This window comes from Panicum virgatum, chromosome 2N (genome assembly GCF_016808335.1).
Source record: "Panicum virgatum strain AP13 chromosome 2N, P.virgatum_v5, whole genome shotgun sequence".
Lineage (NCBI taxonomy): Eukaryota > Viridiplantae > Streptophyta > Magnoliopsida > Poales > Poaceae > Panicum > Panicum virgatum.
In genome coordinates this window covers 65,323,030-65,337,086 of record NC_053146.1, presented here as the reverse complement: position 1 = coordinate 65,337,086, position 14,057 = coordinate 65,323,030, and the positions used below count along the sequence as shown (strand labels likewise).

The 14,057-nt window shown below is 50.4% G+C and overlaps 3 protein-coding genes across 3 annotated transcripts; 2 read left to right on the top strand and 1 right to left on the bottom strand.

The window, feature by feature from the left end:
• The first annotated feature begins 1,230 nt into the window (after positions 1-1,230).
• LOC120658636 (60S ribosomal protein L27a-3-like) lies at positions 1,231-1,970 on the top strand. The gene has a single exon (XM_039936908.1). It carries the CDS (start codon positions 1,300-1,302, stop codon positions 1,735-1,737), a length of 438 nt encoding a protein of 145 aa, XP_039792842.1. The 5' UTR covers positions 1,231-1,299; the 3' UTR covers positions 1,738-1,970.
• Positions 1,971-4,912: 2,942 nt separating this feature from the next.
• On the top strand, positions 4,913-8,603 carry LOC120658532 (probable GTP diphosphokinase RSH2, chloroplastic). Its single transcript, XM_039936789.1, has 6 exons — positions 4,913-5,483; positions 5,598-5,783; positions 6,734-7,194; positions 7,367-7,525; positions 7,603-7,957; positions 8,083-8,603. The coding sequence occupies exons 1-6, from the start codon at positions 5,055-5,057 to the stop codon at positions 8,317-8,319; spliced, it is 1,827 nt and encodes a 608-aa protein (XP_039792723.1). The 5' UTR covers positions 4,913-5,054; the 3' UTR covers positions 8,320-8,603.
• Positions 8,604-10,824: 2,221 nt separating this feature from the next.
• On the bottom strand, positions 10,825-11,352 carry LOC120662922 (cyclin-K-like). The gene has a single exon (XM_039941969.1). It carries the CDS (start codon positions 11,350-11,352, stop codon positions 10,825-10,827), a length of 528 nt encoding a protein of 175 aa, XP_039797903.1.
• Between the last annotated feature and the right edge of the window lie 2,705 nt (positions 11,353-14,057).

The following is a 14,057-nucleotide window of genomic DNA, read 5'->3' as shown; positions in this document are numbered from 1 at the left end:
ACCCGTGCTGTCCACGGCGGTGTCGCGGTGGCGGCCGGCGGGGGGGTTCTGGGCGACGTGGCGTGCATGCACCAGGCCAGCGGAGCAGCTTGGGTGGCGGCGGGGACCTTCCAGGCGACGTGTGGAGGCCAGCGCAACACAAGTGGGGGCCCGGGGGTGACCCAGAGCGGCGGGAGGCGCGGCGACAGCAGAAACAGAGGGGCAAGCTGGAGGTGGAAGACAGGGACCTAAACGCAATTTCCAAAATTTTATGGTCCTGAATGTAAAACAAGGATAACTTTTAAACTAAAGCTCAAATGGAAAAGTGGCCAACATGAAAGTTGTTCAATTTTTCAAGATCTACAACTTTGATGTTGTGCAAAAATTTATTTGATCAAAAGATAGAGGGCTAATTTTAAAAACATAGAAGGGATTTTGAATTTAAAGGAAACTTGCCTTTTTCAATGAAATTTCACTTCAAACTTGGGCTGATTTGAAAAATTTCCTGCCAAGCAATAAATGCACTGAATTTTTGCAAAAACACCCTCCACAAAAGCTATAATTGCACATCCTATTCAAATTTAACTGCAGAAAGGACCTTGCATAAAATCATAATTACACACATAACTTTTTATAATTACAAAAAGGTTCATTTTCAAGCAAAACAAGCACATGATATATAAAAGGTATGCAACACTAATGTGCAGACACCTAGGGTGTCACAGTTTAGAAGGAAAATATTAAGAAAGTACAAGGGGGCAATATCAAATTGCCAACATACCTGAATGCTCACGATGAACGTGACAAAAGTGCCCACGGAGAGCGTGCCCCTCTCCTTGCCTTGGTGATCGCAGTGACCAAAAATGCCGTGCATCACAGGAACGTTGCATCGTTGGCTGTTGCATCACGCCCGTTCATGACGACAGGGAGAAACAGCTAGAGACGAGGAGCCTTTTCCTTTTTTTTTTTTGAGGGGAACGAGGAGCCTTTTCCTTTCCTCCTTTCTGCAACCTGGGCTGATTTGCAGCGTCAGGTGAACCAAAGGGCCTGCCTACCGTTGGAAACAATTCGAAGCCCATACCTCCCGAAAACGGCCCACCACATTCTGGCCCAGTCCAATAGCGCCTTACACCCCACCACAAAAAACCCTAGAAAGCCCCATCAACGGTCCACGTTCCCCCATCCGACATCCGACGGCAGCCGCACCACGCGCCCGCCTTATAAGATCACTCCATTCCCTGCTCCTAGGGTTTCCTCCTCCACTCCCTCCCCCGCCTCCACTACTCCCCTCCCAGGCGCTGCCCAGGTAAGTCGGCGGCGATGACGACCCGCTTCAAGAAGAACCGCAAGAAGCGCGGTCACGTGTCCGCCGGGCACGGCCGTATCGGGAAGCACAGGAAGCACCCCGGTGGCCGCGGTAACGCCGGTGGCATGCACCACCACCGCATCCTCTTTGACAAGTACCATCCGGGGTACTTCGGCAAGGTGGGCATGCGCTACTTCCACAAGCTCCGCAACAGGTTCACTTGCCCGGCTGTCAACGTCGAGCGCCTCTGGTCGATGGTGCCCGCCGAGAAGGCGGCGGAGGCCGGCGCCGACAAGGCCCCGCAGATCGACGTCACCCAGTTCGGCTACTTCAAGGTGCTCGGGAAGGGGAAGCTGCCGTCCAAGCCCATCGTCGTCAAGGCCAAGCTCATCTCCAAGGTTGCCGAGAAGAAGATCAAGGCCGCCGGCGGCGCCGTCGTGCTCACTGCCTAGGTTTCAGTCCTTGTCTGCCTCGGTTTTGAGATCTATATCTGAACTAGTAGTGCTTTCCTGTCTCATCTATTTGTGTTAAGAAGACTTGCTAGCTTTTAAATTGCTCTGGCTCCTGCCTGGGAGAGTGCTTATGAGGATTTTTGCACTTAGTGATGTCAGTTCATATCAAATATCTCAGATATATCAACGCTATCTTTTACTACCAGTTATCACGATTTCATATGTGTTATCAATTCGTGATGCATTACCTGTTATCTTGCTTCAGTGTAATTGTGATTGCATTACAGTATTTTCTGTTAGGAACCGGTTTGAAGTGCACGTTTTGTGGTTGATAAGGCTCATGTTGCAGCATGTTGTATTGGTATAAAGCTAATCAACTTAATATAACCTTGATTCTGTGGATTGTTTTTCTAGAGATTGCAAACTAAGGTGCATGTGTAGACGGTCATGAACCTGGCATACGTAGCCTTGAACAGTTTTATTGGTTATCAGCTGTTGCATGGTTCTTTTAAAGTTCTTGCAAATACAAAGCCACACATTCTGGATGTATTCTTCCCTCACTATATGATCAAAATTCTTGGCTGGTGAGAAGTGTGCATCGTGAATTTTGCATTTAGTGATGCCAGTTAATATGTACTTTTTTTAGGTTTGTTGATGCTGTTATTGCGAATTGTGATTTTGTCCTCCTATTTAAATGAATAGTGAGTTGTGCATTGTCTTGCTTGTCTGATGAATTCTAGTGTAATACACAATCTTGCTTGCATTAGTAGATTGATACGATCTTATAAACCGTGGAATGTGCTTTTATTGTAGCATATGAATTGTGTAATCCTCGTATAGGAAAACCTACCTAAGTATAGGACTCTTTTTCGAGCAAGTAGTTAAGGCCTAATGTCTGATGCAATGCGTAATCTGTAGATTGTATTTCTAGTTTTTGGATTTGGAAGGGTCTTACTAGTATGTTCAGTTGGACCCTGCTTCTCATAATTCTACAGTACTGCGTTCTTCGTTTTTGTGATGCTGCATTTTATCTAAGTTGTGACTCTCCTACGACGCCATCAAACGAACTGTGTTGATGAACATGCTTATCTTGGATCGATCACCCGTACTTTGCTAATCCATATTGAAAAACATGCTTTATTTTTCTCTCTCGTGATTGCCATGGGTTTGGTTCAAATGTGTCTGCCAATTGTGGGCTCATCTGTACGAATATTGAGGTGCGTTTGCATTTGGCTACGACCTGATCATATTTTCAGTTGCATGTTTGAACAACGACTGCTGTGTTTCAGCAAAAGTTTGCCACATGGATATTTGTTGCCGATTGTGATTTACAACTTTGGAAATTGAATCTTGTTCGCTTGCTCACCGACTCATGAACTGCTGTGAACGTTGTTGTTTTGAATGGAACAGTTCTGAATTGTCAGTGACCTTTGTATCTTACTGTACGTTAGATGAGGAATGCCAGGGGTTTGTTGCGTTTGCTGTGGCAGCTGATTTTCTGGATGCGTACTAAGCTGCTTCTAGAGTGTATCATTGCGTGTTGGGAAATAATTTTGGCATCTCATGGAAACAGGTAGCCGCACTTGCTGCTCTTATCGAGCCATCAACCATCATCGCCAATTCGCCATGGGCCACAGCACCGCTGCGGCGCCGGCGCACAGTAGAAGCCACCAACGGCCGGAAGCCGCCGACGGTAGGCCTGCCGCCGGATTCATCAGTCGGTTGCTGGGTCGTTCGCCCCCGGCTGCCCCCATAGATATCGAGTCACTGACGTGGGCGACTGCATCCGCGTACGTCGCCGCCGGCAGCAGACGGCCGCGCTCGGCTTCTGAGCCAGTCACCCATCGGTCTCTCCCTCCCAAAGAAAGACGACGCCATGGGTGAAACATGGCGGAATGAACCGACACGACCAACACACAAATGCCAGCACAGGGCGGCCGTCTCTGCAACTGCAACGTTACTATTCTTGCCGAACCGGCAAGCAACCCTTTCCTCCACACGCACAAGGAACCGAAGCCGTGTCCTCCCGTTGGCGCCGAGACGGCCGCCGCGCGGTGCGTTGCACGCGGGCCCCGCGCTCCTTCGACCCCACCTGCCAGGGAGACACTGGCACGTTTGTTTGGGCGCGCGTCAAGCCTGTGGACGAAGCCGTGCATCCTTTCTCGTTTCTCCCCGTCGTTCTCATCCGTCCTTCAGCGATTTCCTCGTGCTGTTCTTATCGGGTTCATTTTGCAGGGAGCACCCTATCAGACTCTTACACAGAGCACACCCTTGGAGTGTATGCATTTTTATTTTAGATTAAGGAAAATTTCGGAACTTGAATATTCAAAATGAATGTCTAGAGCCTAGGAGCAGTGGCGGAGCCAGAACAAAGAATTAGAGGGGGGTAACCTTTAGTAATTGAGGTGCTAAAATAATAAATAGTGTCAAATTTACTATTCATCTAATGGAAATTTTGCATGGCAAGGGGGGCAATAGCCCACTTTTGCCTACACCTGGCTCCGCCAGTGCCTAGGAGTGTATGCATTTAACCGTCTTAGTGAAGAATCATGCTATTTTCTTATGCCTCATTTTCTACTGTTCTAGCCACGAACTAGGATTTGAGGTTGGAGGCTTTTGGACTTAACTATCCCAAGTCATAGAGAGAATCAGAAAAGGTCGTTGGTAGCGCATCAGCTTGCACTTGACACTATTTTCTGGGAGTACTTGCTAGCCGCACAGATGACGTTAACAACTAACAAATCACTAGGAAATTTAAAGGTAAGGTTGGCAATGATTTTGTATATCTAAAGGTTGAGTGTTGAACACCCAAGACACATCTAATAGACTGACTATTTCCATATAGTAAAGAGTACAATCTAAGTATCTAACTCGATCCAAATCATATAACGATATTAGGAAAAACGAGTACATTTTACAATCGAACAAATTAGTTAGTACTCAAAGTGTGAATAACTCTCTTGCGTACATAATTGAATACACGGGAAAACAAAACTACATAAAAATCAAATTTCACTTGTTTGCTACTTGCCCAAATTAATATCCGTATTTCAAGTCCAGATAGCATTACCTAACAACGCGAGGCCTAAACTGCAAATGAGCAGGCAACTTCCCCAAACAAAGCCTAAACTGCAGATAGCATTACTATTCATAACCGCGCGAAACCGAGGAGCCCAACCTCCCAAACCATTTCCTCCCACGATTCTCTTCCTCTGTCTGTCCGCTGCGCTCTCCCTCCCCACCTTCGCCTCATCGCCTGCAACTGCAAGCCAGCCAGTCTCCGTCGGCTTCCCCTCGCTCCCAATCGCTCGTGAGCCATGCCGCCGTCGATCACCCTACCGGTCAAATGGCGCCCCCACCCCTGCCTCACTCCGCAGTCACCAGCGGCGGCGCTGGAGCTCCTCGCCGCCCGCGGCGCCCCGGCCGCCGCCGAGTTGCGGGCGGCGTATTCGCGGTGCCGGACCCCGACGTCCCTGTCCCTCTCGCTCTGCGCCGACCCCGCGGAGCCGCGAGGGCTGGCCCTGCCCCTCTCGCGCTCCGCTGACTCCGCGGCGCCCCGAGCGCCGTGCCGCGGCTCCCCGTCCGAAAGGCGGGCACGCGCCGCCGTGGCGTGTAGGGGAGATGAAGGCGACGACGGCGGACCTCCCGCGCTTATGCTCGCCGGCGTGCTGTCGCGGTACGCCATCTTCCGCGAGGATCTCGTGCGGAGGGCCTTCGCCGCCGCCGAGGTGGCCCACCGCGGACAGGTGCTCGACCGTGTCCCTGTCGCGCTCGCTCGCATTCGCATTCATTTGGCGTGGCCTGCGAGCTGCTGAAGTGGCTGAACTGTGTTTGCTTGGCTGGGCGATTGATTCCTCCAGGTGCGCGCGAGCGGCGATCCTTACCTGGAGCACTGCGTGGAGACGGCGGCGCTGCTCGCGGAGCTCGGCGCCGGCCCTGCCGTCGTCGCTGCCGGGCTGCTGCACGACATGGTGGACGACGCGGGCCTCGACTACGGCTTCATCTCCGAGCAGTTCGGTGCTGATGTCGCCAACCTTGTTAAGGGGGTAATTAATTCGATCCCTTGGATATGATCAGACGGCACACGCGCTAATAATTTCTTGTGTTTTTGCGGGTAATATCTTGTTTTTAGGAGAAATAATTCATCTTTCATAACTATATCCTGCAGTAGAACCGTTGAATTTAGTATTGCTGCAAGTACTATAGTAAAGACCACTTCCTGCAGGCAGCACATATTATTCCACAAATTGACCATATCAACAGCATAACAAAATCAGAGCGTGTCATCGATGCCCTACACTTGAGCATAACATAAGCGGTGCTGGAGTGCAAACTCAGATCACAAAGGACTGCAGTTCTACAAAGAGGCTTTCTCATGGACCCCTCTTGTTTTATTCTGATATTTCTTGGCTTTGTCGTTTCCGTGACCAGGAATTGGGTGGTGCTAGATATCTGAATATCTGATTGTGACTGACAGAACTTATTGATGGTTACTTTGTTCATGGAGCTTCTAGAATAGATTGTTGTCGTGCCTATCTTTGTTAGGTATTACGTTACCATCACCTCTATATTATAGCAGGCACTTGCTGAATCTAGGAATGACTTATCTTTCGGAGTTTCAGTAATGTAAAATCAGCCTGTGGTTGGTCATCTAATCCCATTTTTTTTGTGTTCCATTCTTTCCCTTTCGTTTTCTTTGTCAATAATGATGTATTGTTTATGATGATATATCAATTAAAAATTGATGCTACTTCAATTTACTTGGAATTTGGAAGATTCTGTTTTTTTAAAAAAAACGAAATTTGGAAGATTCTGTTGTTTGTTCTGCTAATGATTAATGAATGCTCTGTGTTATTTGTGTCCAAAGTCAATACTTTCACCTAATATATGTTGAGGAAACTTTTGTTGCTTGTGACATCTTCGTTTATTTTCTTGGTAACGATGATGATATTGTGTCTCAATCGACTAAACTATAGTTTTCTCGCCACCTTTATAGGTTTCAAATCTAAGTCATTTCAGCAAACTGGCTCGTAGAAATGATACAGCCAGTAGAATGGATGAAGCTGACAGATTACGCACAGTGTTCCTTGCCACGGAAGATGCAAGAGCTGTGCTCATCAAACTTGCTGACAGGCTACACAACATGAGGACGTTGGATTCTTTGCCCAAGATCAAACAGCAGTGCTTTGCAAAGGAAACTCTGGAAATATTTGCTCCCTTGGCGAATCAGTTGGGAATCTTGAATTGGAAGGAACAGCTTGAAAATCTGTGCTTCAAGTATCTTTACACAGATAAATTTGATGAACTGTCAACAAACCTTCTTGAATTCTACAACAGAGATATGATCGCAGCTGCAACAAGGCGACTGGAACAAGCGCTTGCGGTGAGAGGATTATCCTATTATGCGGTATATGGGAGGCACAAGAGCATTTACAGCATCCACAGCAAGATGGCAAGGTAATCTAGTGTCTCATGCTATTACTAGAGAGAGTAAAGGTGTACAAGTACAAATCATTATTCCTTCCATCTGAGTCCTGAACTAACTCCAGTATAACATCTCAAAGGAACATTGTTAGCTGAAATATAGTATTATCATTAAATGTGCTAATCATTTTGCACTTGAATACAGGAAGAAACTGGCCATGGATGAAGTTTATGATATACATGGAGTGCGTGTTATAGTTGAGAACAGATGTGATTGTTTCGCTGCATTAGAGCTTGTCCATCACCTGTGGCCTCGAATTCCCGGGAAGTTCAAAGACTATATCAGCAGCCCCAAAACAAATGGGTATGCCTATGCAATACTATGCTACAATGCAATAATGCAATCCACATTGGTAACTAAAATATTCTGCCAAACTGTAGGTATCAGTCCCTGCACACAGTTGTGCTCACTAAAGAAATGCTCCCACTAGAAATCCAGATTCGCACTCGGGACATGCATCTGCAGGCAGAGTTTGGAATTGCTGCACATTGGAGATACAAGGAAGGTGTTTGGAGTTGCTCTTCATCTGTTCCTGAAATGGTTGAATGGGTTAGAAGGGTGGTTACATATCAGCGTGAAACTTTGCACATTGACCATCCTTCATCACTTGGACCTGACACTTCACCGAGCAACATACACACGATTAGGTCACACTCTGATGTCTGTCCGTTCTCCTATTCCAAACAATGTGATCACAGTGGACCAGTTCTAGTAGTACTTCTGGAGAATGAAAAGGTACCTCCCATCCTTTTACTACTGTACTGTCCCATTAACCACAAATTTCAAATTTGGTCCCTCGTTCTGTTGTGTTAGTGACTTCATCCTTGAGCAGGAAAACTCAAATTTTTTTGTGTCTTCAGATGTCAGTGCACGAACTCCCCCAAAATTCAACGATATTGGACCTACTTAAGAGGTCTTCTAACTGCGGCATGCCATTGAGGCTGAGGCTGAACTGCCAGGCCGTCCACGACTGGAACCAAGAGCTAAAAATGGGCGATGTTCTTGAACTGATTCCTTCTGTTCCATGCAAACCTGGAAGTTATACGAGGGAGTTCCAACAAATGTTTGATCACCGTCTCGCCGTTTCTCAGTCCTGACAGCCGTAGATTAATACCTTGTAAATACATGACGTGGCACCTAGGGTAAATCATCTGAAGTTTAGCTTCTCCTGCGCTGACAGCATAGAGACGTGAAAGAGTCGAGAAACAAAAAGCTCTTTTCAGAAAAGAAAAGGGAAAGATTAGGAAGTTTGTTGCTCTCTAACTGATATGTGTAACATGTGCACTTTTGTTTCAGTGTAAAGTAGAAGAAAGGTAATCTGCAAATACGTCAAACATATTGGAATTTAACTGAGGACATGCTCTGGATAACGTTTTATCAATTCTATGAGATCAGAATAAGATTTACTCTAAAAAAATACCTCCAAGAAAGACTTGTGTCAAAACCTCTAATGTTTCCAAGTTTTAACTCCGAGCTAAACTGTGAAACGAAAGGGACCTTTTTTTACAGGTAAAGGAAGGGAAAAAAAAGAGAGAGAAATGAAAAAATATACGGCAGCTGAGAGATTCGAACTCTCGCGGGAAACCCCATGTACTTAGCAGGCACGCGCCTTAACCACTCGGCCAAAGCATCGTTGTTGAAGGTAAGAGGAGCCAAAGCTTTAACACCCTAAACGTGCCCTAATGGACGCCGCCATATAGGCGTCGACTCCGCCGGCGGCGGCCGGGGAAGAGCCGCGGGACGCGCGCTTGGGGCGGACGATCCTGCGCTCCGTGGGTCTGAGGGAGTGCGAGTACGACCCCCGTGTGGTGGACCGATTCGTGGAGCTCGCCCGCCGCTACGCGGGCGATGTGCTCGGCGAGGCTAGGACCACCTCCTCCTCCTTTCTTGCCATACAACATCTCTGCTTGCCATTGTCTATCTGCATACATACACAACAAAAATATATCATCTAATATTCTTACTCCTACCTAAGTTATAGTGTCAAAAATCATCTAATACACCTAAATTAAATCTAGCTAAAACCTAATTAATAGTGCAAAAAATCATGTAATACAAATAAATCTTCCCTAAATTCTAAATATACCTAAGTCATACACCTAAATCCTAAAACAAAACATCTAAATACACCTAAATCCTAGGAAAAAAAATATTTACCTGACCGCGGCTTACCGCCGCTAATTGGCGGTTTACCGCCTCTCCAGGCCGGTAAACCGGCTTCCCCGGGCGGCTAACCGAAAAGGACTGGTAGATCTGTGTAACATCCCAAAAATCCGCTAAATTAAATCGTACGGTAATTATTTTCAAAACCTGGTGATCCATCGTTGAGCTCAAAGTCCGCCCTAATTTCCGGAATCTTTCCCTGTTTCAATCGACCGATCTCCAGCATCTCGACCCCTTTTCCCTGTGGCCTCGTCAGCGCACACGGGCGACCGCGGAACGCGACCGACAGGCTCCGCGATCGGCGCCGTGATCTCGGCGCGAATCTCTCTCTCTTTCCCTCTCTTTCTCTTTTTCCATTTTCTTTTTCCTTTTCTCTTTTCTTTTCTTCCTTTTTCCTCTCTCCTTCCTCTCCTCTCTCCCTCCCCGCGCGCTCGCCCCCCTTCTGCTCTGCCCCGCTCCCGAGCGCCGCCCGCTCGGCCCTCCCTTCTGTAACACCCGGTTTATAAAAGAACATAAACCGAGCAATCATATACGTGCCAGGATCAAGTCACACGTATATACAACAGAATGAATAGTATATCACAGCACATATCACGAATAAGACGTAATAAATCGAAATACGAATGTTATTTATTACATTAATGACAAAAGGTCTGATACAGCGGAAGCGAAGTACAAAATACGATAAAAGCTCTCCGAAGCTGAGCAGGGCGCCACAGGGACGTCGACTGGGAGACGAACACCTAGAAGTTCTCGTAGCGCTGAGCGAACTCCCTCGTGTCGGCAGGAACTGAGTAGCAGTAGCGTAGCCAAGAGAAAAAAGTAGAGAAGAGGCAAGAGTGAGTACACAACTTGTACTCAACAAGTATAACACAAATTATGAGGCTCTAAGGTTGGCTGACTCAACTGCATTAGCTTTTAATCTTGGCAAAATTTTATTAAAGCTATTTACTACAAGTTGATGAATTACCATTAACCCAGTTATATAGTAATTAGTCAAATTTAATCATGACACTACTGAGAACCAGACCAAAACCAAGCCACAAAGGTAACCCTGAGAGGCACCTCCCTCGTCGGAAGGAGACAACCCCACTAATCAAAAGGAGGATCTGGGCCGCTCATAACCGTGAGCACGGCTAGTATACCAGTTTTACACTCTGCAGAGGTTGCACATCTTTACCCACAAGTCGTGAGCTACGCTAGAGGTTCATCACACTTCCTTAGGTGAGATGACTAGCGACTCACTACGAGGCCTTTACAAAGAATCTCGTCGGTAGGGAGTAACCGCGAGGGTGGATCGGCGACTATGGAGCAGGTCTAGTGGGCGTCAAGACACGAAGCACAGACGAGGCTCGGCTCGGCTCGATAACAGAGCGAGCCAAAATCTTGGCTCGGCTCGGCTCGTATGCCAGCTCGAGCCGGCTCGTTTAGCTCGTGAGCTAGCTCGGGGACGGGAGCGGCACGCGGGCTTGGGTGCAGGAGCACCGCGCTGGGCCGCCGGCCACGATGCGGAGCTTGGGGGCGGGGCGCGTGGTGCTCGGCCGGAGGCAGCCGCCTGCCCTCCTGGCTAGCCGGCCGGCAGGGGAGCGCTGGAGGCGAGGAAGGTCGAGGCGGGGCCGCCAGCCGTGGTGCCGAGCCTGGGGGCGCTGGCCGCGGTGCAGCGCTGGCCCGCTGGGGAGCGCCGGAGGCGACGAGGGTTGGGGCGGGGCCGCTGGCCGCGGTGCCGAGCCGGGGGGGCAGTGGCCGCGGTGCGGCGGTCCGTGTGCGCGGCGCTGGGCTGCCTGCCCGCCCGGCTGGCCGCCGGCCAGGGAGCGCAGGAGGCGAGGAGGGTCGGAGCGGTACCACGGGCCACAGCTGGTCGGGTGCGAGCGGCGCCGTGCGCCTGTGCAGAGCTGAAGGGGAGGGTGGGGACTGGGGAGGCGGGCGATGGGTGGCTGTGCAGCGGCCGGGGGCGGGGCCAGGGGCATCACGGGACAGAGACAGGGGGTTGAGAGACTGAGAGAGAGATTGAGAGAGAGCTAGACCGAGAGAGAGCCATAGAGAGCCAGAGCTCGTTTGGGCTCCCGAGCAGCTCGCGAGCCAGCTCGAGCTGGCTCGTTAATGAGCCGAGCTAAATACTTAGCTCAGCTCGCTAATATTTTCTAACGAGTCGAGTCGAGCCGAGCCACTAACGAGACGAGTCAAGCGAGCTACCGAGACACGAGTTTTTCGTCCAGCCCTAAGCACGGCTAGTATACTAGTTTTACACTCTGCAGAGGTTGCACATCTTTACCCACAAGTCGTGAGCTACGCTAGAGGTTCATCACACTTCCTTAGGTGAGATGACTAGCGACTCACTACGAGGCCTTTACAAAGAATCTCGTCGGTAGGGAGTAACCGCGAGGGTGGATCGGCGACTATGGAGCAGGTCTAGTGGGCGTCAAGACACGAAGCACAGACGAGGCCACTCAGCACGAGGGCCATAGAAGCTTACCGCCCCTGCCCCGCAGGTATGTTACTCCAAACCAAAAATATCTAATTATTACGCCAAGTCTATCCCATTCTAGCCTTGTGGTAGCGCTGTTGTCCCAGGTTGTCGCTCTATGAACCGGTCCTTATGGAGAGTGGCCAACCAAGCACTAAGCACCGTGCTGGCCCCCTAAACCATGTTTCTACAAAAATCATATTTTAACGAGACGTGAGCCACCCAAGCACGAAGCACAGAGGGCCACTCTCAGAATTAAGTTCAAGTAAACCATTAATCAAATTAATTTAAAAAGGACCAGACTGTGTTATAGCGCGGCACCTAGCACAACTAACCAAAATCCAACCCAAGGATATAAATAAAGGATATAAAGTGGCTAGGACAGTCCTTATAGGCATACAATATTAAATGCAGTATGAAATTGTATTTAAAGGTGGTAGGTGGTTCATGTTACACTTGCCTTCCTCGTACTGCTCTGGCTGCTGCTCAAACTGCTCGGAAGACGGCTGCTCCTGGTACTGGTACTGGGGCTCCTCAGATGGATCAGCGTCTACTCACGAACACATGGCCAAAACAATGCACAAAATAAGCATACAAGCAAACACTAACAAAAATCTAAGAAACAGTACATCAATACATAAAAACAGCACACTAAACTACTCTAATACTGTTCTACGCGTTACAACGATCGCGTGGATATAAAGAACGCTAAAAACGGAGCTAAAACGCATAAACTAGGCCTAAAACAAGGTTCAGGGGCTTTTCTGCGAGAAAAACTAAGTTCCAGGGGGTTTTCTGCAAAAACCGAGGGCTAAAACGTAATTAACCGTTAACTCCAGGGTCTAACTCGTAAAAGAACAAGTGCTGGACGGCGGGTACTAATTTGGGAAAGCTCAGGGGCTTTAGTGAATAAAACAAGACCAAACCGTAAATATTTTTGAACATGAGTGGACTGCGGGTTGATTCTGTGATAGTTGGGGGGCTCTTAAGCAAGAAGGTCAGGCGAAGGGGTACGTTTAGATCTGGACCGCCGGATCTGGATCTGAAGGCTAGGATCTAAACAATTCTCGTTATAATCCTGGACGTTGCTATCGAATCGGGCGGCTCAGGACCAACGCGGCCTACGGCGGCGGCGGGGGTCGCCGGGAACAGGGCTCCCGCGGTGGCGGGCTCGCCGGAGACGCCCAAACCGGCGCTCCGGGGGTCGATCCGACCCGGGCTTGGGTCTGGGGTGGACTTGGCGGTATGCGTAATCCACCCAGGGCCTTAGCGGGGCACGGTGGTGCTCGGAGCTGCGCACGCGTGGACGGCGGCGGCTCTGCGGGTGGTGGTCGCCGGCGTGCGCGAGTCCAGGCGGTTAAGGTGCGCTACGACTACGGCAACTGGCGCAAAGGGATCAGGGGGGCTCTGGGGTGCTTACTGAAGCCTTGGGTCGGCCGGAGTTGTACCGCAGGAGGGATCACGGCGAGGTCGGCGGCGCTGCTGAGACGAAACGCACGGTCCGGGCGGTGCTGGGCTCGTCCGGGGTCTTGGGCTGCACGGGTCGCCGAGTGATGTCCCTACGAAGCAAAACCCGGGGTCAGCTCGGGCCGATCCGCACCGGCGGCGAGCAATCGAGGCGGCGGGCCGAACGCACCTGGAAAACGTCCGGGCGAGATTCCGGTGAGGTGGGGCCCGATGTCGGAGAGGGTGGCCTCGAGGGGGGTTCCTGGTGCACAGGCGAAACTTCCGCGGCGGCTCGGGCTGGCTGTGGAGCGGCGGAGCACCGTTGGCACGGTGGCGCAGGGGCTCTGCTCCGGGCGGGGCAACGGAGGGCGGCTGCTAGGGTCTGCGGCGGCCTTTGGCGTGGGGTGAGGGTGCAGGGGGTCGCAGGGCGGTTTAAAAGGAGGGGCGCCGGGGATCTCGGCGTCCGCGTCCGAAAAGGAAGGCCGGCGAGATCACCGGACCATGGATCCCGGGGTTCGTTGCGCGGGCGCAGCGCGAGGGAGACGAGTCTGGCAGGCGGGGCCCACGGGTCAGCGGCGGGGCGCACTGCGAGCGGGCTGTGCGGGCGATGCGGGCGACGCGAGGGCGCGCTGACGTGCGGGCCCAGGCGGTCAGACGGAGCGAGTGCGGGCCGGTTGCGGAGGAAAACGGAAACGCTGGCTGCGGCGCGAAGCAGGCCGGGGTGGAGCGGAGCGCTGGACTGGGCCGGGCGCGTGCTGCTGT